Genomic DNA, 24,151 nt, shown 5'->3' with positions numbered 1-24,151 from the left:
GGAGATATTTTTTTTAGTGATGAAAATAAAAATTTTTAAGTTAAATACAAATTAAGTTTCAATACAAAAATAGCTTTTTCTTCAACGATAGACTGTTCTGTTTTCATCAAACAATGAACCGTAATTTCTTTAGAATAATTTGTTTCATTATTTCAATAGAAACAAACAAAAGCGACTGACAGATGTTATTCTTTTGAACAGCGTTTGAACGAAAGATTTTCATTAAGCGACGAACCTCGTTTAAATTTTTTTTGCACAGCCAACGATTAATTGATAAACGAATGACTTAAACTGAAATGAAGCGACGAACGTACCTTTTCATAAAACATTTTTGTGTCTGCATTAAAAGTTTTCATTTGATTTCAAACACTTCCCATACGCATGAGTCAGTTTATTTGTATTTCCCTCGAAACTTTAGCATTCTCTTACGTGGTGTGAGTATCCGTCGAGCATCGAGCATTCTAGCAGTAGCTTAACTTTCCACCGACATCACGAAATCCACTGCACTTTAGGAATGCAAAACATGCCGTTTAGCTCTTGCGCGCGACAGCAGCACAACAAACCGTTCAAGGTGAGCGAGCGGGGCTCGGCCACACCAGAGTTCGACCAACCGCCCGGCGGTGCGAACCGGTAAAAGTGCGCAATTTTCAGCACCACCTAACCCACCCACCAACCACCCACCTCACGATCCTACACAAGGGATCGAGCGAGAGGGATCGTTTGATCTGGTCTGGTGTGTGTGTGTTGTGGCGGGATCACCTGACCCGACCGTGCCATGACTGGAGCTGCAGGAAAGTGGTGCATGCTGGGCACGACGAACGTGTGCTGCCTGCCATACCTTCCGAAAGAATGCCACAAGCCTCTCCAACTGTAGAGCAGAGCATATTCGTCGCCGGTTGGTGGTGTATCTCCTACTGAGTCCGAACCGTGCGCCCCGATGGAGCAGTTGATTAACATTTTATGCATTTTGCATGGTGAAAAACGAAACGGTACCATACACGTGCACTGTGTGTGCTTGTGTGGAGTTGGAATATTTCCAGGTAGAAATCTTTCAGGCAACCGCCAGCCAGTACAGTGGGAGTTTTTTTTCCTGGCATGGATTTGTATTCGTGTGCTTAGATCGGGGTGACCAGATGCCACAAAGAATAACCGCCACACGGTTACTTCGCGTAGTTGTGGCTAAGCTCCGGAGCGAAAGTGAAAATACACATTAAGCAATTAGTATCGGTGCTTTAGGTTTCCTTTCTACTCGCGTAAGCCACACCAAGCGCTTATACCACTCTTTGTAACTCAATTAAACTGCGCTGTGATGGAAAGGAAAAATAAAAATCCGTTTACTTGTTTCTAGCTTTCTGAACCAAATTCAATTGCAGTTAAATAGTTTGAGTGCGGATGCGATGAAATGTAGTAAATTAAACCTAACGACACACCTATAAATTTTAGGGCAGCTGGAAACACTAGCACACACCGATAACGAAAGCAATAATTTCTTGTAACATAAGTCCGACTTTTGCGAGCTAAATTCTATAAGCAAACTTGCATATACCTTGCAACAAAACTTGTTATCGTTACCGCTTGTTTGCAGGCTTTCGGCCCGCTTGTTTGCATCCTTGTGCGAAACCTGCCAGCAAGAACCCTGTCGCACCCCCCTGGCTGGCAGCCTGTTTTTGAAGACCTCTCTACCCGCTAACGGTTAGCTAGATTTTATGCGCCGCTCTTATCTATCTTTTCCCCTACCTGTCCTGGGCGGCACGATTTTCTTCGGGGGCTGACACTTCAATCGGCGTGGCACCGCGGTCAGCATTGATATGGACGATGCGGATGAAGCCTAAGCCAATGGTGGATGGCACCGTTAGGTAACTGGTGCTGGTGCCACTATCAAACCGGGGTGCGAGTGCAAGGATATGTACAGTTACTGTTGGAATTAGAATAATTATTTTCGAACATAAATTTGAATTGCATAAAACAAAGCGTTAGGAAACTAAGATTAGGTTATAAACTACTCGACGTTAGAAACTGCTCGATCTACACGAATTATGAACTGCATGAAATATTATATACAAAAAAGGACAAACGAATATACAGTTGCAAACCGACCAGCGATAAAGGTGTACACTTTCCTATTCAAATTTCCTCCACATATCACAGCCAGCCCCTTTTCGTGAATATATTTCACATTTTGGTCCTTCGAACCGGATCGTGATATACGGAGAAGAAATAAGTTTCATTCTGCATCAAGAGTGGAATTCGGTATTCGTCGTCAAGTGTGCAAGTCATTCCGTGACAATTCCCGCCATCGCATATCGCCCCGCATCAAGGGCAACGGTCGGTTACACGCCATCATTTTGAATTTCGCGCCATCGCTTTGTTCGTTATTTCGTGTGATATCGCAGTATTTTCTTTGTGCAATGGATAAGAAAATTAAAGCAGTGCAACTGAAAAAGAGGATCGCCCTGGAGAACATAAAATCGCTGGAACGGTTCCAGGCGAAATATTCGAGTGATGATGCCAAGCAGATTCCGGAGGTGTTAGAAGATCTGGCGAAACATAAGGAAGAGTTTTTCACCGCAGTTTCGAAACTGGAAGAGCTTGAAGATAAAGACGAAGCGGTCGAAGCCAGCATAATGGAACGGATCGACATTGAAGAACGCTGTCGCAAGCTAAAATCATTTCTACGGGAAAGACAGCCAAAGGAAGAAGGTTCGCTCAACGATACAACGGGCTTGGCTTCCTCAACGCTTGCATTCGGTCGACCCCACGCGCCAAATTTACGTTTGCCCAAAATCGAACTTCCAACATTTGACGGAGATCACACAAAATGGCTTTCTTTCCGAGATCGCTTCATCGCAATGATCGACGCTTCAGCCGAGCTTCCATCTATCGCGAAGCTACAATACTTACTGTCATCGTTGAAGGGGGACGCGGCGGTACCCTTCGAGCATACACCTTTAACGGCGGACAACTATTCGGTTACCTGGGCGGCGCTTCTTAAACGGTACGACAATTCTCGTCTTTTGATTCGCGAATACTATCGCAAATTGCACTACCTTCCGGGAGTGCAATTGGTGTGCGTTGACAAGCTCACGCACCTGGTGGATGAATTCACCCGCTTCGTCAACGGGTTGAAAAAGCTGAACGAACCGGTTGACTCGTGGGACACACCCCTCTCAAACATGCTGCTGATGAAGTTGGATCGAGAGACATTGTTGGCTTGGGAGAAACATTCCGTGCACTTCACGACGGACAAATATAAGGATGTGATCGACTTCGTGCAAGATCGTATCCAAATCTTGAAATCGACCAACAACTTCGTGAAGGATCAAGCAGCTAGTGGTATCAAGGTGGCCGGTCTCATTCGTCAACCAGGGCAACGGAGATTCATCGCGAATGCAGCTACATCTCGCTCGGCTCCTGCTGCATCGACTGCGCACACCCAACAGCCAAAGTGTCCATTGGAGTGTTCCGAAGACCACACACTGCGCAACTGTCCAGTGTTCATCGCCAAGGAGGTCCAACAGCGACGGGACGTCGTCGCATCGAAGCGGCTGTGCTGGAACTGTTTGAGCAGCAATCATCAGGTTAGAGCGTGCAAGTCGGATTATTCGTGTCGCACGTGTCGTGAGCGTCATCACACACTTCTACATCATTCACCACCCTATGCTCCACCCGCAACGGTAACATTGTCAGCTCAGTCGAATGAAGACAATGTGTTTCTGGCGACGGCAAACATCCAGATCAAGGATGACTACGGGAACACCCATGAAGCAAGGGCGTTGTTGGATTCGGGATCCATGTCGAATTTCATCGCTGAGGAGTTCGCACGGAAACTGCTGACGAGTCGCAAAAGGGTCAACGTCGCTGTATCGGGCATCGGCAATGCAGTACAGCAGATCAAGGGTTCCATCGTCGCTACCGTTCAGTCCAAGACACAACCCTTCGCAACGGAGATGACTTTCTTGGTTCTGGACACGCCATCCGCAAACATCCCTACATCACCAACGGACGTCTCTTCATGGAAAATGCCGGACGTGGCATTGGCGGACAGCACCTTTAACAGTCCGGGGCAAATCGACATCGTCATCGGAGGCGATACGTTCTGGGAGCTCCACACCGGTCGCAAGTGCTCTATCGGTAGAGGCAAACCGTGGCTGGTCGAAACCCACTTTGGTTGGGTTGTCACCGGCAACACTCATCATTCGTCAGTCGGTCCGCGGCTGTGCCATCTATCTGCATACGACACCCCACTGGAGGAGACCATGCAGCGGTTCTGGGAGAGTGAAACCATAGCCGAGGATCCTGTGCTATCGGTTGAGGAGAATGCTTGCAAGAAGCATTTCGCAGCAACAACTGTTCGCAACTCAAGTGGAAGGTATGTCGTTAGTTTGCCATTTAACTCCAACCCTAATATCGTTTTAGGAGAGTCGAAGGAAATAGCCGATCGCAGACTGCGTTCTATCGAACGGCGGTTGAACACCAATGCTAAAATGAAAGAAGAGTATGTGAAATTTATGAAAGAATATGAGCATTTGGGACATATGAAGCGGCTTACCAGTCCTGCAAACGATTCGGTAGAGCATTACTACCTCCCACATCACGCTGTCGTTAAAGAGTCAAGCACAACCACGAAGGTGCGTGTCGTGTTCGATGCATCCTGTAAGACTTCGAGTGGTTACTCATTGAACGATAAACTCTTAGTGGGACCAGTCGTTCAAGAAGATCTTTTATCGCTTATCCTTCGGTTTCGTTCTCGTGCCATTGCGCTCACTGTAGACGAACTCAAGGCGGCAGAACTCAAGTTGTGTTATCTTTCGCAACAAGACACCTTTTCCGAGGAGATACAACACCTGCAGAAGGGCAAAGAGATTCCGAAGAACTCCAAACTGAAATGGATTTCCCCTTTCATAGATACGCAAGGTATTCTGCGCATTGGTGGCCGGCTCAGTAACGCACATCTGTCGGAATCAGAAAAACACCCGGTAATATTATCATCGAAACATCCACTGTCCGCACTACTAGCTGTTTCGATACACTTGAGTAAGCTGCATGCTGCACCACAACTGCTTTTAACAACACTACGCCAAAGCTTTTGGATAATTGGCGGTCGCAATTTATGCAAGTCTGTGTACCACAGTTGCCACGCATGTTTTAAGGCCAAACCCACACTTATTAAGCAAAGTATCGCCGATTTGCCAACATCACGAGTCACACCAACAAGACCATTCTCAGTATGCGGAGTAGACTATTGCGGACCAATCTATATAAAACAAACCATACGCAACAGAAGTCCGATTAAAGCATACATCGCTATATTTGTATGTTTTTCAACAAGAGCGGTACATATCGAACTGGTTGGCGATTTAACATCAACAGCATTTATCAATGCACTTCGTCGTTTGATTGCACGTCGTGGTCAAATCAGTGAACTGCATTCCGACAATGCAACCACCTTTAAGGGAGCGGCACATGAGCTGAATCGCGTCTACAAGATGCTAAAGAGCGACGAACACGATCGAGCTGCTATATTTGATTGGTGCGCGATGAATCATATGAAGTGGAAGTTTATCCCACCAAGAGCACCACATTTTGGAGGTTTATGGGAGGCGGCGGTGAAGGCAGCTAAAAGGCATATAGTCAGAACAATAGGAACAACAAGCATCACACAGGAGAGCATGCTTACCCTACTTGCCCAGGTAGAGCAATGTTTGAATTCGCGACCAATTACACCTCTATCCGATGAGCCGTCGGACTTGGAACCATTGACACCGGGACACTTCCTCGTCGGTGGCAATCTGCAAGCGGTACCAATCATCAATTACACCGAGACACCGAGCAACTATTTGAGGGAATACCAGTTGGTACAAAAACATCTGCAAACCATTTGGGCTCGATGGTATCCGGAGTACCTGCAGCAGTTACAAGCTCGAGCCAAATATTGCAACGGGAAATCAGCGGTTCTGAAAGAAAATACACTGGTGATTATTAAGGAAGACAATGTACATCCTACCTCGTGGCCGATGGGGCGCATCGTTGCAGTACACCCTGGAAAGGACGATGTTGTTCGCGTCGTTACACTGCGCACTGCTTCAGGGAAGCAAATCGTCCGCGCAGCTAATCGTCTGGCAGTTTTGCCTAATCCGGACGTAATTGGCAACTTAGAACAGAAGGAAACCACTGGCACTGAGTAACGCGCAGCTGCAAGCCACGCGACATTGTTTACATTTCGCACTCATGGCAGAACAAGATACACGCAACACACATTCACACACCTACACACACGAGCAGTATGATAGGAGATAAGCGTCAGGTTCCAGAGTCGAACTGTTTTTGAATTCTTTTTTGAACTCATTTTTGGATTTATATTTTGCATGAAATTTAAAGAAGTTCTTCTTTGGTGGCCGGGAATGTTGGAATTAGAATAATTATTTTCGAACATAAATTTGAATTGCATAAAACAAAGCGTTAGGAAACTAAGATTAGGTTATAAACTACTCGACGTTAGAAACTGCTCGATCTACACGAATTATGAACTGCATGAAATATTATATACAAAAAAGGACAAACGAATATACAGTTGCAAACCGACCAGCGATAAAGGTGTACACTTTCCTATTCAAATTTCCTCCACATATCACAGCCAGCCCCTTTTCGTGAATATATTTCACAGTTACGTTAATGGGAGAGGGAAGAATGGGGGGAGGGGAAGAGAGGTGCAGTTCTCACAACCAAGAAACGAAAACCCCCGTTGGCCACAAGATTAGATGATTGACAAAATGAAACCAGAACCGTTTGTGTGCGGTCAGCAGGTTCCGTGTGGCGGGAAGAATTTGTTTTCTTAAGCTTGAAAAGCGGTTAGGCGGAAAATTATGTGCGATAGGAAGTGGCCCGCACCTAGCAGAGAGCAGAATAGAAAGAATTTTTAGTGTGATGGGTAAAGATTTATTGAAATATAATTTTCAGGAAGGAAGATATTTAAAAAACCAGCGAAATAGCTCACTTTTTAAAGAAAGACTTGGAACGGCATCAAGCGATGAACTTCTTCTTGAATTTTATTCAAAAATTAACCTTATTTATGCAATATTAATATTTTTAAAGATAAAAAAAAAAATCATTTTACACTAAAATAACATCGTTTCGCTCGATAGCCAAACAAACAAAAACTGTTCCAATGCCTTCCGCTGCTGTTCCACTGTACAATCGAACCCCTCCCAAAACACAAAGTTTATTTCGTCATTAATCAACCACAGCACCGCATCGATCGATACACAAGCGACCGGTTTTTCATCTATCCACGGGAAAAGTTTGTGGCCGCTTCAGATCGTCGCTTGGGGCGTGCTCGTTTCTTTTAATCGATCGCATATACAACAATCATTAGCTGTCAGACGTTGAGGATGGGAGAAGGCTCCCAACACTCCCACGGAAGATGACACCACGCGATCTCCCTGTCGAGGTCGGAGCGATCGGATTAATAGATGGTAATATTGGTACCGGTGTGTGACAGACGGTGGTGTCACTTTCAATTCTTCCCAAAATCTTCCCCAAAAACTTAACCCCGGGGAGAGGCTATTTGCTATTGAACGGTAAATCCCCCGAGGGATAAACACACTTAAGATGTGACAACGCCACCAGCGTGGTCAAGTGGTAAATTTCACTGCTGTTCGTTGTCCAACAAATAGCATTTAATCAGCGTTTTCTTCCATTCGTTCGTTCGGTTCAGGCCACTTGATCGGCTTTCGGGATGGTTTTCGCTCGGGAGGAGTTTGAGGCCTACCAGATATCCGGAACACACACACACACACTCGCGCGAGGTAATCAAGTGTGATGATGTCATCTAAAGCCGCGCATTTCGGAAGAGTTTTGCCGTCGTTTCTGCTTCCCCTCTCTCTCTCTCCCCCCCTCAATTATCATATCACTCGACCGGCCAAACACATTATTGCGTCCACCAGCAGTGTGCTGGAACGTCAGATTTGACCAAATCTCCACCCAACGATGTGTGTGCGTGTCACTTGGTGGTTTCTCTTTTTGCATAGCTAAGCTTCTTTTGTCGCTGGTGTGTTGTGCGTTGTCCTCCTTTATACCACACTGTGCAACCCCCGTAACGTTTGAAATGGGAGAAATTTAACATCGATCACCCGTGGCGAGCCTGGCTACCCTTGGCCAGCGCGCAAAACAAACCGGTCCACGCCATCCAGCCACACGCGGAGACGCGAAAGACGCAGCAAAGCATCCCAAATATTGGAAATCAGGATGTTACAAGTTCTCGCCGCCGTGTTGGTGTTTGAAGGTGCTATTGCTACGCTTGTCTCCTCTGCATTTCGATGCACACGGGAAGCGGCCCCGCACGCTGTCTGAATTGCATACGAAAGCAGTCTGTTGAGAGAGGTGAGCATTTGGCGAAATCTGTGCCAAACGTGTGGCGGGATGATGGGCCACACACCATTTGCATGCTGAACTCATGTGTGCAGTGACCGTGAATTGAGGGTTTTTTTGTCGTGGAGAAAAGATGTACCGGACATCCGCGTTTGTTGGGGAAGGTGGTAATAGATTTCAGGATTGTCTTGTAGTTCAATTTGGGAGGTAAGTTCTTGATTACTTCTGGGAAAACCAATCCAATGGGTTGCCTGAAGAGGCTTTATCTTGACCTTTCCTTTTACCGATACTAATTCGACAGTATTTCGGGTAAGCCTGTGAGATATTTAAGTTTCTTCAAGACAAATTTCTTCCACGAGCGACAAGATATGGATGGAGAAAAGATAGCTCCGTTCCAAACTTCAAAAGTCGTTATAAGCCATCAAGAATCACACCGTGTAACCTATCTCATTGAGTTTTTCTAGGTTATCTGTATGGGCAAAGGATGGATGGAAAACTTAAAATACGTAATAAATGACTGATTGAGTAAAATTGAGAACTTCCAAAACAAAACATAACCTTTAAATGGTTCTTGTGCATCTGATAAGTTCCCCATTAATCTTGACAGAAACGCAGCCAGAAAAGATAACGCCTAAGGAAATCGATTGTTACCGTTCATGTTTAACATGACGTGTAACAATCGATTTCCCCCAGCACAGCATCAACAGTCCAGTATTAGCATCCTACCGATTGAAAGCAAGCAACTAAAACACCAGATTCGAAAGACACAAGCTAATAATAAACGACCTGTAAAAGATGTTCCTCTGCCAATGAAATCCATAAGCTCCTCCACGCTTCGGCAGTATATGTTGACAAAGTGCTCTACACACGGGAGAAGGCTGAATGCAAGCCAAACGGTTGCAGGAGAGGGACTGGCATGATTTATTTCCGCTTCCCGAAGGAGTTACCATTAAGTGGTATTTAACATGTATTAAGCTCATGTTCAATGTGGTAGGCAAAACGGGCGAACTGCTGCCCGAATGGAAAAGGAATGCGTTTACTGGCGGCCACATAACTTAAACTCAGACATACAGGAAACCATCGCGAATGCACAAAAAATGCATTGAAACCGAAACTCGTTTTGTAGTGCATTTTTTTTTTTGTTTTAGTGTCTGCTGCCTCTTGCTGCAAAAAAAAGCAGATGCAGATCGCTGATCGTAAAACGATTCGTGAAATTAATCGTTTAATCCTTTAGCCCGGGCTCGGACCTCTTGCTGCTACCTACACAAGGACAGCTCACTAAAAGGGGATGTGTTCGTTAATTTCTCCATTAATCGTGCGATTCCGTTTTCGATTAATTTTTGTGTCCACCCGTAAACAACCAGCCAGCGCGGTGGTCTCATCGATCACGATGATCATGTTGTTGTGCTGTTGGGTGCATTTGGCCGATACGAGAAATCCCGATCTTCGGGTCGATCGCAAAGTTCTTCGAGGCGTGCTCACCTTCGATTGAGCGAAAGTGTCCCCCCCCCCCCCCCATCAGGTGTCTGAGTTTGTGGTGCTTGTGTTGGCTTTCTGTTGGCTCATAATAATGGCTCATCTTTTTCACGGTATGCTGCGCCATAGACACAACTTAACACCTTGCTGTTAACTTTCAAGGTAAACTCCGGCCGGCGCTCGTCGCGAGAGGGAAAAAACACACACAACAAAGGGCCGCACAATGCACCGCGCGACGCACACACCCCGAAATGTAGTTTGTTCCGGCTGGTTACGATTAGCTGGTTGGCACCTGTTATTGTCGGTGACAGAAAACAAAAAGCACACATCCACATCGCGTTAAAGTGCCAGCCAGCGCGAGCACGCGATTATCAGGTCGCACCCCGAATCGGCGCACTTTTTGCCACATTCGATCTACACACCTCTCTAGCGTGCAAATGGCATGCGGAAGGTGCAGATCCAGCCAAGCTGGTCTGACCTTCAGCCGTCGTCCTGTGTTATGACGTGCCCGATATTGCTGTTGGTCGCTCTATGGATTTCTGTTTGAGGGTGATCGGGTTTTTTTTTATCCAATTGGACACAGTAGCAAAGAAAAGTCGTCTAAAACCGTTTGTTCTTGATGGTGAAGAATGTAGCGTGTTTATATGTGCCGTACGTTCTTGTTAAAAGATTTTGGAAGCTTGTAGATTAGTTTTACCCAGGGTCACGTCCGTTTGGAGTGAGCAAAACAAAATGTTATCTGGTAACTTCGTGATGATTTTCCGTTCTGTGTTAAAATATTTCGTGCCGATAAGACGGTTATTTGGAATCTTTTTTGAATACAACAAGTAAATACAGCTATTTCTGTAGATTAAAACAAAAACTTAATGCTCCAGTTAGTACAGAAACATCGTTAGAACATAAAAAAACACGATCTTCAGTACTTAACTAAGCTAGCTTTCTACACAATCTTCATCTACTGCGCCAATGCGCTAAAGACTGTCATTTCCTTTCCAATGCAGTAAAATTTTCCATTTGCCTCATCACGGGAAATCGAAAGTGAGCCTTCTACATACACCTTCTCGATCGATCACAACCAATCTCGATGCGTGCCTTGGTGTTTTACTTCCACAATGTAAATTAACCTACCGATCAAAGGGCTCGGCAAAAAAACAACCAACCAACCAACTCTTCCATCTCATGGCTCTGCAAATGGGCCAATTGCAAGGTGATAAAAGTCCCTCGATGAAGCGGCGGTGCAAGCCAAATGGTTGCAATTGTCGAAGAAGTAAAAAGGACCATTAAAATCGCTACGATGAGTTGGCAGTTTGATCTTCGAGCAAGCTAAGCGATATCCATGATATACCCTCGTGATCGTCAAGGTGCAGGCAGGCAGGCAGGTTGAATTAAGCAGTATATAAGATGCGGCATTTTGTTCTCAAATTTTTGACATGCAATAAATAAGCTTTTGTTGGGTTGCAGTACATCAAAGTGAATGTTGGGGAACACACCCTCAGAAACTGCTATTAATTTATTTATATTTTGATATAATTGTGCTTCTGATTTTTCGGCAATTGATTTACTTCAATATGCGGAGAAATTCATGTCAGGGTTTTTTTAAAGACAAAAAATCTAACTTTGTCTCTCTTTGTCTGTGAGGTGCTGTAAAAAATGATCAGCTAAAATAACACAAAAAATTGAACTAAATTAAAGATCTCCTTTTTCTTGCAAACATTGATTTCCTCTTCAAAAACCCCCCTTTTATTAGCGTAGGATTAAGATTCCTGGAAATCTCTGCTCTGCTAGCTAGTGGCGACCTTCAGCTCTAATTGGAACACCCCGGCGTTTTTGGGGTTTAACAACGTCTGCGAAAAAGGTTATTTTTATTAAGCAAAGTTTTTATGAATTTTGTGAGCCTTTTTTTGTCGGCAGAAAGATCTTAAGAAGGTTGTCTTCTTTTTTTGCCTTCATTACGTCCGAAAGGGAAAGTTAGGAAATACCCTGGAGCGATCAAGATTTCACCAACTTTATAGCTTCTCAGAATTCAGAAATGTCATAATGAAGCTTTATGTTTTTCCTTAGCAATCCCCTTCTCCGATTCTTCTGAATGATTAATATTTCAAACAAAAAAAAACTAAAAAAAGGGCAGAAATTGGCCTCACTAAGAACTCAACGTCATCGTACCTGTCAAACGGCAGTGCGATGCACTTCTGTCCAACGAAAGACCATAAGTGACAAGCAAAATTTCTTACCAACAAACAACGCACACCGGACAGATCTACATCTACAAAGTGCTCTTGATTCCTTCACCTTTTGCACGGGATAACGACGACCCACACGATCGAAACCGTCGAGGGATCCTTTCAACCGTAATGGACCGTGCTTGAGTGTCTGGGTCTGGCCTCCCGGTGAATGTTTGTTTTTGAGACGTAAATTAGGTCATACAATCCGTTCGCATATCACCACTTCTGTTGCCTCTCTTCTTACCGTGTGGTACCAGGGGTTTCCCTGGTTCGGATACGGTCATGGCCATGACCACGACCTACAAAAAAAGAACATACACACACATACGAGCGGGCGCGCGCGCGCATGGTGGATGATTAGACCGAGGTGGCAATTAAACAAAAGTGCTTAACGTTCCGGAAAACGGGCCAGCGAATCTCAAGCTCGGTCGGAATGTGTTTGTTTTGGGGTATTTGGTGTGTTGGCTCCCGGTGGTGCGTGCTCCGTTGAGGGTAAATTAAATAACACCCCAATCTTTCTCGGGCCTAGATGGTGGCCTGCCAGCACCGCTGTGTATTCCGTTTTAATGGTCTGGATAATTTTATTTGCCCGGTTCATGTGTGTGAGTTTATGTGTTGAGAGGCTCTCTTTACTTCCTGACTGACAATTTGATCAAGCGCCGACCGAAGTTCAACCACACTCCATGCTACACCGTGCGAGACCGGTAATGGTGCGCAGAAAGCACAGACGTCCGGAAAATGGCGGGAAAGTGAAGGATCCCGATACCGGGAAAACGTTCCGAGGATGAGCAGTACACTGCAGCGGAAAGAAAGGTGCTTTATTGCTTTATGATACGGTTGATACTCGACCCCGATCGGACCCCGTGTAACTCGATTTGCACTCGATCGTGCGATTCCCGTTTTTCCAGAGACCCGCTCATTAGAGGTCTAAAAATTTATGATTAATGTTGCTATAGGCGCACATTCGTGGCCCCACATCAACTTTACCCAAGCACACCGACAAGTTGGCGCACGTGCTGCTGTTTTTTTTTTTTTTTTGCGATTCACCCCCGGTGCGGTGCCCTCTCGGTGCGAATAGCTTGAGTAAATTGGAATTTACTAAACATTATCGTTGACATTAAACGTTTTTCCTTTATTTTACTTTCTTTGCAGGTAAGTGATGGTCTTTCTCGTACCACCCGCCCGGCTAAGGTGAGGTGAAAGGTGGGCAAAAAGATGACGCTGTGATCGATGCAAATGCAGCAAATGGAGCCCCGATCGGCTTTCACTGAACAAAAGGCAAACAGCAAGTAAGCAAACTGTCAACACCGAGGTGGGTAAGAGAAAATTCAATTTTTGTAAAAGAAAAAGCGATAGAGGCAACGTAGGAAACAAACGAACCGGAGACGAGTTGTGTGAGTGTTTTCGTACAGGAAAGGTACGGATTGAAGTAATTAGTGGATAAAGAAGATGTCAAATAAAAACATCAAAATTTTTACCATTTTTCACACAAACAAACACATTCCGATTTTGGGGTTGAACGCTGCTAGTTTCTAACCGTTTTAAGAGCATTCTTAAGTTCAAACATTTACCTTTTATACATTTATTGATAGGTCGCAAGATATTTCATCATCTCTTATTGGAAAATCACCCTAGGGATTCGTCAACTTGATTCGTTCTGTGCAAAAAATTAAAAATATTTTATAAGAATCACTTTCTTTACAATAATAAACTTAAAAAAAATACACTTTCAAAACCGTCCATAAATTCTGCATGTAACTCTTCGGAACAAATTAATCTGCAAAAATCTGCAAAATGAACTTCATGCACTTTACTACTTCATGCATTGGTGCCCTCCCGAAGATAACCGGATTAAAAGCATTTACAAGCCGAGCAAAGCGAAAAAGCCCTCGAACAGCACCCACCCACCCCACTAATATACTAATCACGCAACAAAACGCACCTACTTTATCGCGTGCACTCATTTCCTGCCCGAAGTGCTGCAGTAGCAAAGCCGAGCAATAATCGATAAGTGAAATGATTATGTACGCGGCCGCACGAAAGCAGACAGAGAGAGAGAGAGAGAGAGAGAGAGAGAGAGAGAGAGAGAGTGAGGGGGAGGGGGGGACCTAAAATGCAGTAAAATTGCATTGCATAAAAGCGACCTGAAACAGACCAGGCAGGCAGGCCAATCAGCTTAAAAACCTTTCAATTTCTCTGTCTCGCACTCGCTCGCAGCTCCACTGCATAATCCCACCGGGAGTCGGTGGTTTGTTGTGCTACTGGTGCGGCTTTTGTTTTTCCCTCCTAGGTTTCAGGTTCAACAAACTAATCGCTACTGCTGCTGCCACCAACCGACCCGACCGCGTTCTCCCACGCCGGGCATTCACCTTCCACCTTCCCCTTTAAGCGGTTTGGTTGAAAGTGAATGTGAATCGCCCGGCAAACCTGGAGATCCGCGCTTATCGTGACTGACCTCGCAATGCTTTTCCTGTCCACAAAAAAAAAATGGGCCTGATTAGAGGGTGCTAAAATACAATATATTTCAACACGAAATCAAAGTCGCTTTTCTTTCGAAAGCTTATTAGACATTCTCTCGGCACGCGGATTCTCATTTCACCGAGTGACCTTGATGGCGAGAGATTCGACCGAAAAGGATGATCGCGTGTTGCAGTCTGCGACGCACGAGGCAAGGGACAACCTTTTTTCCCCCCGGTTTTGCTTTATTATTCACACCCAGCCCCAGATACTTCACACAAAAAAAAGACTGGGAAAATCGGGAATTGTTTTTGTTTTGCTTGGGAACGTGAACCACATGGTTAACGCAGGCAGCAAAAGTTGGGCGGCAGAGAAAGAAGGCAGTTTCCCAATCCAATTAAAAATCATTCGCGACGATTGGAGCTAGATTGGTGGAAGGGTGCGGTTGGTAGAATGGAAGGGATTGGCAATGCCGCCAAGCATTTGGCAACACAGCAACGCGATGGAATGCCAGAAGTGAGAGTTTTTGGTCATTTAGTTTCGATTTCCAACCTGCTCCTGCACCATCCCACAATGTTTGCCACCGACGTCATGAGGTCAAACGAGGGGTGTTAAGTGGGGACGACGAAGAAGAGCGATGCCATTTTTTGAGGCAAGATGGGAAAGAAAACAACAACAAACCACTCGATCGAGAAATGTTTTATGCATGCCCGCGGGGTACACTGCGGCGCACGAAAATTACACGGGTTACTGCACTTTCTTCCGGCTGTTTTTGCTTGGCTGGCCGTTGGTTCCGGGCACACCCTCAAGGGCTGAAGTGGGGGGACACGCGACGCGTTCTACGCGACCTGTGTGTGCAATGCGCTGAGCATGGGTGTGGCTCGTGCTGCAGCCCGATCGGTTCGCGCAGATTGAACTCAACCGGTCGGGCGTCGGCAAAACGAAAGACTCAAAGCGACGAACCGTTCTAGCATATTGTGTGTCTCCGATGCGATGCAAATTTAAATGCAAGACAGTACTGCTGCTGCCAATGCCAGCACACAAATGACTACCAGGACATTCAACTGTGTGTGTTGCCGTGTGCGTTTGAGCTGAAAGAGAAACTGCGACCTGCGTGACGAATCAACGGTGATAGATTTCGATCTTCGCTTTCGGATTTACTTCTCTCGCCGAATGCTAGGATCCTTCTCAGGCCGATGGATTGCAAAATCTACCTTGCAGCTATGATTGGCGTGAGAAATATCCGGGCCGCGAGGGATTTTTTTCTGACCTCCGCCGGTTCACGGTTTGACTCATAAATTGTCAAACCCGCGCTGAAAACGCGCCGGCACCAATTAGCGCCGTCCAGAGTCATAAATCGAACGTGATGTAAATCGTGACATATCGGTCGGGACCTTTTCGGCGGCAGCAAGAAACATGCCGCCGGTGGTTAAAGTTTTTGCCGCGACAACATACCACAAGGTACGTTGCTTGATGAAGTGCTAATAATTCACCAGACCACAGGTGAACGAACACAAACAGTCGCAACCTCTCTTGCGGTTGGGTTTTCTCTGCCCGTTGAATATGGATTCCTTGCCGTGATGGTCATGATGGAACAGGTCTTCAGGCTCGGTTGGATATAAATTGTAGCTAAGTTTTGTTTTCAATTAGTCGAGCCCGACTTATAATCGGAGGAAGCTTTCTCTTGGTGGTTTTCCTAATTGAAAGATTGCCTTTTTGCGCTAAAGGGGAAAAGCTCACATGCTCATGTATGAGTGTATAGATTAAAATTTTGTACTGTGATCACTCGTCTGCAGTGGGACAGCATAAATTTATTGGATAGATTAAGAGACAATGCTGTCAATAACAGTAACAATTGGTGACATTCTGGGCCACCATTTTTGTCCAAAAAATTAACTAACCTCAACCATCAACCTACATCTTCTTCGGTGCTGCTAATTGAAGCTTCATGGGATTATTTTTCCCATGAACGGAGCTCGTTCATTTGGCCAGAAGCAAGTTTATTCTAAAATAGGCAACCATCACCATTACCGATGCATATCAAGCTGATCAAACCACAACACGATCGCAGCGCAGGAATTTGAGAAAAAAAATACCAACAAACCTGTCAAATCGAAAACCACCTCACATCATCATGATCGGACTCTAGTGATCGTCTCACAAACCCCAGCACCTTGTGCATACATAACTGGTCGTGGCAATATTATCCCGGAGCTATTTTATGCTCTCGCCCACAGCACAAATCAGCTGTGGACACACTTTACACTTGAAACCTGCCTACATCCCAACGCCCAGTTGGGCGTCTGTAGAAGGAGCAGATAAACACATTTAAAAAAGAACTTAGAAGAAGGTTACCACCCAACACCCAACGATGTGCTGTACAGTAAAAAGTAAACGAAATTGTACATATCAAATAGGATATGCACACACACACACACACACACACACACACACACACACACACACACACACACACACACACACACACACACACACACACACACACACACACACACACACACACACACACACACACACACACACACACACACACACACACACACACACACACACACACACACACACACACACACACACACACACACACACACACACACACACACACACACACACACACACACACACACACACACACACACACACACACACACACACACACACACGTATATGCTTCTCGTAAGGAAGGAACGCAAAAACAACGAAACAAAAAACCAAACCGGATCGACAAAACGGTGATGTGAGTAAGAGCGCGGCTAACAACTGCAAACCGGGCAAACCCTTGAGATTACCTCGTGCCTCCACTACCTGCCTGCCAACGGTCGACAGTACACCACGGCCAACCACGGCATGTCGGCACAGCAAGTCGCATGTGCCACCGTGAAAACTAGGTTATGTTTCTTGTAGCGTAAATTTTTACGACTTTCCTTCGGCTTCGGTGATTGCTGGGCTGATGGTGGTGCGCCGTTGTGCATGCCTTTAAATTCATCGCAAGCTCACGGTAGTAGGCAATGAGCGGTGGAAGGATTGATGATGGGAAGTTAAGATGGGCAATGGCTAGTTTGTGTCAAGTTGAGGACAGGTTTACATTGTAGCAAATGTATGTGGTTGGAAATATTTTTTCCAAGAGTAAGGATACATTCTGGGTCTTCCATTCACTAAGAATCCCAAAATTATAATTAAAATAACATTGTAACTATAAAAAAACAATGAAAAACCAAAATTTATATAGATAAAATATATATAACTATAAAAAATAAGTGACCGCAAAATAATAAATGAAAATACAAAAAACAGCTATATTAATTCAAGCAAATCATATGAAAACACAACGCAAACGCTGCGTTTGCTATGCAAAATCAAACCATACTTTCCATCATTCGTGACGCACGTGACAGCAAACAGTGTGCAACCGGTGCGGTGAAATTAACAGCAAAACGGTTTTAAGTGTTGCAATTTTTCTCCCATTTTTTGTCTTTGTTTTTGTGCTGTCGCTCGCGGGGCACATACCTTTTGCGGTCTGGCTTGGAGGCCAAACGGTTTTACACGCAATCCCAGTTCTGCAACAATCCTCAACAAATTGAAACCGTTTCCGCTTGTTAGCCGGTTGATTAGGTGTGATTGAGTGTGTGTGTGTGTTCCATTTTCAGATACGGTTTTATTTGTAATTTATTGATTTAGCGGAAAAGATTTTAAAAATTAAATAAAAAAAATTAAGCTTCTGATCGTATTGTTTTAGTTGTAAACGTTTCATTGCGGATTGCATTGTAAAAAGAAATCCCCAAAAAGGAAACACAACGAAGAAACATAAACGACACGGTCTCTAATTACAAATCCAAACCGTCAAAGCTGGATTGTGGAGGACTTAGATCGTGATCGTGAGTAATAAAAACCCACCGACCGATCAATCGATCGATCAACCGTTACATGTGTCGATCAATGCTGCCCAGAAGTAAACATATGATTGGGCAAGGTTTTAATGCACGATAAGCACCTGGTTTGGCTTTGGTCAACAAACAAGGGCACTAGTTTACATTGATTACAAGCAATCGTACCCTTCGGGAGCATAGAGGGAGAGCGGTTCGTAACAAAATTATGATAAATTGAATTTCTGCACGTAACTCGTTCATCTAGAAAGGATCAATTCGCTTTTGAAAAAAAGGCCCTCATGATACACTCTGGATAATAACACGAATTAGTATCGATACGTTCCCGCCCGGAAGTGCAACCCTTGCAGGCGTAACACGAAACCAAAAAAAGGGCCCCATTTTTACCGAATTAGAAAGATTTCAACGCGCGGAATCGAAGGGATTTTTTGTTGTTATTTCTCTCCATATTTTCTCCATTAAAAAAAAAAAAAAAACCCCACAACATCACATCCAAATGGCATGCGGAGCGTTTCCGTTGATTTTCCGTTGAGGGATACGCAGATACGCACAATTAGTAGCAGCGGGAGTAATTCTCGGCGGGGCTGTGTTTTATAACCTGGCCTGTAAAATAAATTAAACCCCTATTATTCCATCTAAGCCCCACAAGACGTTCGCACACACACACACACACACACACACGATGAGACCTAGGATAAGGATGGGGCTCCACACCTCACTAATGAGAGTAAAACTGTGGATTTATTTTTCACGATTAGCACCCAAAACTCGAAGCGAAAGTGACAGCAACCTTTTGACGAAACAAGAAGTGACGCTTTCGAATGGCACCGGCATGTGGAGGATGGCGATGGAGAGATGAAGCAAAATGAGAGCGAAAGTTTCTGTTGCACAGTTGTTTAATATTGCAAATGACCAAATTAACGCTTCATGTCGCTTGTACGCGCTGATATGCGACTGATGGATGTTGATTACGAGGAATTGCAGTGCCGGCAAAAGCTATTTTTATATCATAAAATCATACAATATTTTAAAAATTGTATTATCTGTTGCCCTTCAAAGCTTTGAGCATAGATTCAGAGCATATCTTTATCGATTGATTTTAGATCGAGAACCAAGCCTCATTCCTGAAGCTAGCTTTATACGTTCATTTTTGAGGGAGTTTGACAGTATTTAATCTTCAAGCAAACAATCACAAGATTTTACTTACCCAATCTTAGAACCCACAGTCTGCCAGGAATTGTTATTTATTTATTTTGAGCAAATATATACTTTTTAATTGCATAACTTGTACAACAAGTGTCGACCAGAGTTTTCTGATTTTTAAGTTTCTCAAATGGTACATATTTTTTAACATTTGGATGCTTGTTTTATAACCAATCAACAGCTTGATTTGAGGCAATGATCTCAACAAAAACCCCGTTATAAGCTCGGAATGGGCAAAATAAGATATTTGCTTTTGCATATATGCTGCTTGTTTAAATACGATTTGAGTTAGTCATCAATGTTTAAAAATTCAACTACAATGAATGAATGTTTATAGCAATACAGCCTGGCCATTTTATATGAAAAAATAATTTTTAAAGCATCTTATCGAGCCTTTGTTGAACTTTAGTCCAACCCAAAGTTCATATATCGCTCGAGGCCCTGCAAACAGCTGGTTTCCTGTTATTTATACTAGATTTCTTATTTGATTATTTTCTAAAAATCATACGCTTCTATGAAATACTTTTAAAAAGAAAAAAATGTAAGTCCAGACTCCAATAAATCCATCAACAGGTTATCAAGTACCATATAATGGTACTTCTCCGAACAACAGCCACCATACGATACGCTACGACCGTTAGCTTCGGCAAACTGTCCCACAATATAAACAAAATTAATTTAAATCATAAAAATAAATATGAATAATCCAAAAGTTGTCTTCTACACTTGTGCAAATGCATTTTGAGCACGTCGACGAAGAGGAAGCAAAGCGAAAACAAACAGGACGAACCGTAGAAGAAACAGGAAAGGAATAAAATGATGAAAATAAAAAAAAACAATCCCCAACGAATTCCAAACATAGCAGCACCAAAAACGATTCGCCGTCAGAAACTGGTTTTCTGACACAGCCAAGGGTGAAAATGCATCCCTCAATCTCGATCGATGGTTCGGTTGTTGTTGCTATCTGTCCCATGTTGCTTTCCGGCGCGTCCTCAAGCAAAAGGTACGGAAATCACTACTGGACCAACTGGTCGATGTTTACATTTATGCTGCTACCATTCCACCTGTGAGTTTGTGTGTGTGTGTGTGTGTGTGTGTGTGTGTGTATGCCCTGGGCTGTGGCTTGTTATGTTCACACGCGTAAACGATTGTCATATTTCATGTTATGCTCTTCTCCGCGATTGACTTTCGACCCGATGACTCTCGTTCGCGCTATCGCCCACACCACTTCTCCCACCCTCGTCGTCGGCGATAATGATCGTTCACCACCGTCGTCGATCGACGTCTTTACTCCGCCATTCCGTTTTTCGTTGGACAAGTAACAGGATTTATTCGTCAAAAAGGAGCTCCGCTTTTTTCTTCAATCGAAACAATGCCTCGCGACCCGAAACACGAGGCAAAGTGATTCAAAAGACTTCATCATCTACGAACAGGCAACAGGCGACGAACCTTTGTGGATTGTGTGTTTTTTTCCAGGATAGATTCCGGGGTTAGATTTTTTTCATTCAATATACAGTACAGGATGTTTAAAACAGGAATCCTGTTGATTGACTCAATTCTTGTACGTGTTTGTGTTTGTGTGTTAATATGTTGCATCCCTTCTTACACTCAAGATTGGCGTTGGCGGTGTTCGGGAAAGAAGATGAAGCAAGCATATTCTGTCCTCACGCTATGGGGTCGTATCTTGCGTGTTTGTGTGTATGTGTGTATTATCCTGCAAGGCAATTCAAAAGCAACCCGAAGAAAATGCGCTTTATTCCGTTGAATATTTTCGGTTCTGTGGTATAATTTTCTTCTCATTGTTATTGGCATTTTTTATTTTTTTTGGTAAACCCACACGGTACACAGACGGTTGTTTATTACACCATTGTCAGGTTGAAAATTGTATGCCTTTCTCATGCTACGTGTTTTTTTTTCTTCTCTTCAATACGCGCTTTTAATTCATTATATGCTTTCCATCCTCTTGAGCCCGGTTGCTGATCCCCACCGGATGGGAGGGGGATGATATTTTCGTCCTGTGCCAAGGAAGACGGTACACAACCTGCTCGCCATTCGCTTTGCACCGTTAACAGCGTGTTTCCAGAGAGAGTTCGTTTCCCTTTTACGGTGGGATTAATTTTTGCACAGATGCCTTTTGGCCTCACGCAATGTATTTGCCGCACATTAACGCCACGAGGAGAGTGTTTTTTTTTTTCGATCTTTCTGGCTACTGGCAATGAACTTTTTTTTGGCACGTAATATTTGCTTTTAGTGCAAAGAATGTTTTATTTATATTTTTCCCTATTACTAGAATGAGTTACAAAAAATCTCATTGCAGCTCTTAACATAGCTTTGCAATATTTCAATAAAATTTATCCGGATAACCGTAAAAATAAGGTATGAATTTCGGAATGAATTTAGAAATATTTGAGATGAGCATCAATAAACGGTCGCAGTTCAAACATAACTAGGAAGTAGTCAAACATATATTGACAGATTAAAAAATATGTTCAAAAATATCTTTAAAAACATGGGAACAACCTGTAACCCAAACAAGCAGCAAATTTCATTGCACATAAATATTCGTAAAGGTCATTAGTGCAAGTGCCAGTTTTTGTGTGGTTTTATGCTCATCAATATTTCGATCGATTACACCGCACCGGTTCCGGAAAGGATTCGCGCAAAAAAGAACATAAAGTAAAAAAAAAAACACCGAAGAAAAATACCCAACATAAGTAAAGAGGATGAAGAAAACGAGGCAAAAGACAAAAACCACGAAAGAATAGAGAAACATAAGAGAAATGGGTCAGTACGATATCGTGCCACCCGTTCGCTGCTGTTTGCACTGGTGCAGTGCAGTGTTGCTGCAAAACAATGGTCAGCAAGCAACGCAACGCAACACGGCACGACGGTTGGCAAAACGGAACCGGTCGTACCCAGCAGAACCGGTCAACTCAATCACCCAATGATCAATGGATGATGATGGGCGTATGGATGGATGGAATCGCATTGAACCGGTTTTTTTTTTCGCACACCCAATGGGCCTTGTTCTCAATGCCTCTGCAATCAGCTGCACGGTCGTACCGTACGTGTACACTTGGCGCGCATAATTTGACCATCCGTTTGTTTTTGGGTGTCTCCCCCGTCACAGTTATTATTATTGTTATCATACACCGTTGCAGCGTTGTGCTGGCGACAACAAAAACCAAGACAATCGTCCTAATTACTTTTTCCATGTGGCAAACAAAAGAAAGCCCCATTCCCAAAAGTGATTTCTCAATTTTTGCCTCGCAACCACGCTGCTGTTCATGCCACCGTGCCACACTGACGGGTTGCACCCTGGTTATGCATTTTTACGGGTGATGGCATGTCAACGCAGATTTATGTTTGGTGCATGGTTTACGCCGCGCAGATACCACACATAGAAGCTGCATGCAGTGCCATCGTCAACGGGCACTCACATCGCAATTGCAAGTGGATGTAAGTTGTGAATTAAAAAAAGAGGAAGTGGACAATTCCAAACTTACCACGCCTCTTCAGCACCGGACGAAATGGAATGGTTTTGCTGGTGGGGTTCAATTTTGTGTGCCGTGCTACCTGTAAATCAAGCACTGTCCGGTTTTGCTGCAAAGGACATAAGCGACAACGGCACGCAGATGATAATGCATGCAGCAGCAGCACCATCTTGGGAAGGTTTTGGTTCAAGCACACCGCATGAACTTGACCGCGCGTGTACGCTTCGAATAGCGGCCGTTGGATATAATGAACTTGACGAACGCACAGCACCTAAAAATGGGGGCCCATGTTGCCTTCATCCACAGATCATTAGTTTGTTTTCGATTGCGGTAAAAAAATATGAAAAATAATTAAAAAGATTTATCATGACGTTTTCAAGAAACATTTTACTTACAACATCAAAAACTAATGTTTAAATTTACGCCCTGTGGTGCTTTATGTATCTGATATTTAAGAATAATTTTCATGTTTGAATCCTGATGTTAATAACTAACAACACTAATAACTTTAGAGAAGGTCAGGTTTTTTTTTTCATTTGAAAAAGAGTATCTGTACAACGCCAGCATAATAACACTCGCAAGGTGAAGTATTTAACGAGTCCTTCGGCGATCGATTGCAATCAGTTGCCGAGGACGGCTTGGGAAGCATTACACAGTAAATCAATTTTAGACAACATCCTTAAAAGGTATGCCTAAGTCAGCTCCTAAAAGCTAAACCTCGTATCCGAAGCGTAGTCGTAAGCTTATTCTACGTTCAGTTCGGCGCGTGATCGGCAATTCGTTGCCGATAAACAAAACCAAGCGAACCAAAACTAAAAGCAAGACTCTTGACGACCATTGGGTGTAGTGGCAAAGTCTTTCCTAATTATGTAAATAAGTGCTAAAGCCCGGGATGAAAACATCACACGTTTATCGATGGTTTGGTGCGGCTCGGTGGTAATGGTGACTACGGTAAGACCGGCGTTCAAAGCCCATCCGGACCGTTCCCTCGTAGTTGTCAATAAAAATACGAAAAATAGTTTTTTTT

At 44.0% G+C, this 24,151-nt stretch overlaps 3 protein-coding genes and 1 long non-coding RNA gene across 5 annotated transcripts in view; 2 read left to right on the top strand and 2 right to left on the bottom strand.

The window, feature by feature from the left end:
- The window catches only part of LOC126568196 (eukaryotic translation initiation factor 5), a 313,066-nt gene that overhangs the window by 44,094 nt on the left and 244,821 nt on the right, over positions 1-24,151 (top strand). Inside the window, exon 1 of one of the 2 annotated variants that reach the window (XM_050224638.1) lies at positions 2,260-2,266. The exons of the other annotated variant lie outside the window; for it this stretch is intronic. The gene's annotated coding sequence lies outside the window, so the exon portion shown is untranslated. Of the gene's footprint in view, positions 1-2,259; positions 2,267-24,151 lie in introns of those variants that run through there. 2 annotated transcript variants of the gene reach the window in all.
- The window catches only part of LOC126567793 (histone acetyltransferase KAT6A-like), a 504,467-nt gene that overhangs the window by 472,886 nt on the left and 7,430 nt on the right, over positions 1-24,151 (top strand). The gene's annotated exons all lie outside the window — the stretch shown is intronic.
- Positions 3,736-4,721, bottom strand: LOC126568617 (uncharacterized). The gene is made up of 2 exons (XM_050225125.1): positions 4,550-4,721; positions 3,736-4,479 (listed from the first exon to the last, which is right to left on the bottom strand). The coding sequence occupies exons 1-2, from the start codon at positions 4,590-4,592 to the stop codon at positions 4,193-4,195; spliced, it is 330 nt and encodes a 109-aa protein (XP_050081082.1). The 5' UTR covers positions 4,593-4,721; the 3' UTR covers positions 3,736-4,192.
- Positions 5,310-5,804, bottom strand: LOC126568733 (uncharacterized). The gene is made up of 2 exons (XR_007607765.1): positions 5,678-5,804; positions 5,310-5,616 (listed from the first exon to the last, which is right to left on the bottom strand). It is a non-coding gene; the product is annotated as an uncharacterized LOC126568733 (long non-coding RNA).

This window comes from Anopheles maculipalpis, chromosome 2RL (genome assembly GCF_943734695.1).
Source record: "Anopheles maculipalpis chromosome 2RL, idAnoMacuDA_375_x, whole genome shotgun sequence".
In the NCBI taxonomy this organism is placed as follows: domain Eukaryota; kingdom Metazoa; phylum Arthropoda; class Insecta; order Diptera; family Culicidae; genus Anopheles; species Anopheles maculipalpis.
The sequence above is the reverse complement of the archived record's forward strand: the minus strand, read 5'-3'. Positions and strand labels throughout refer to the sequence as shown.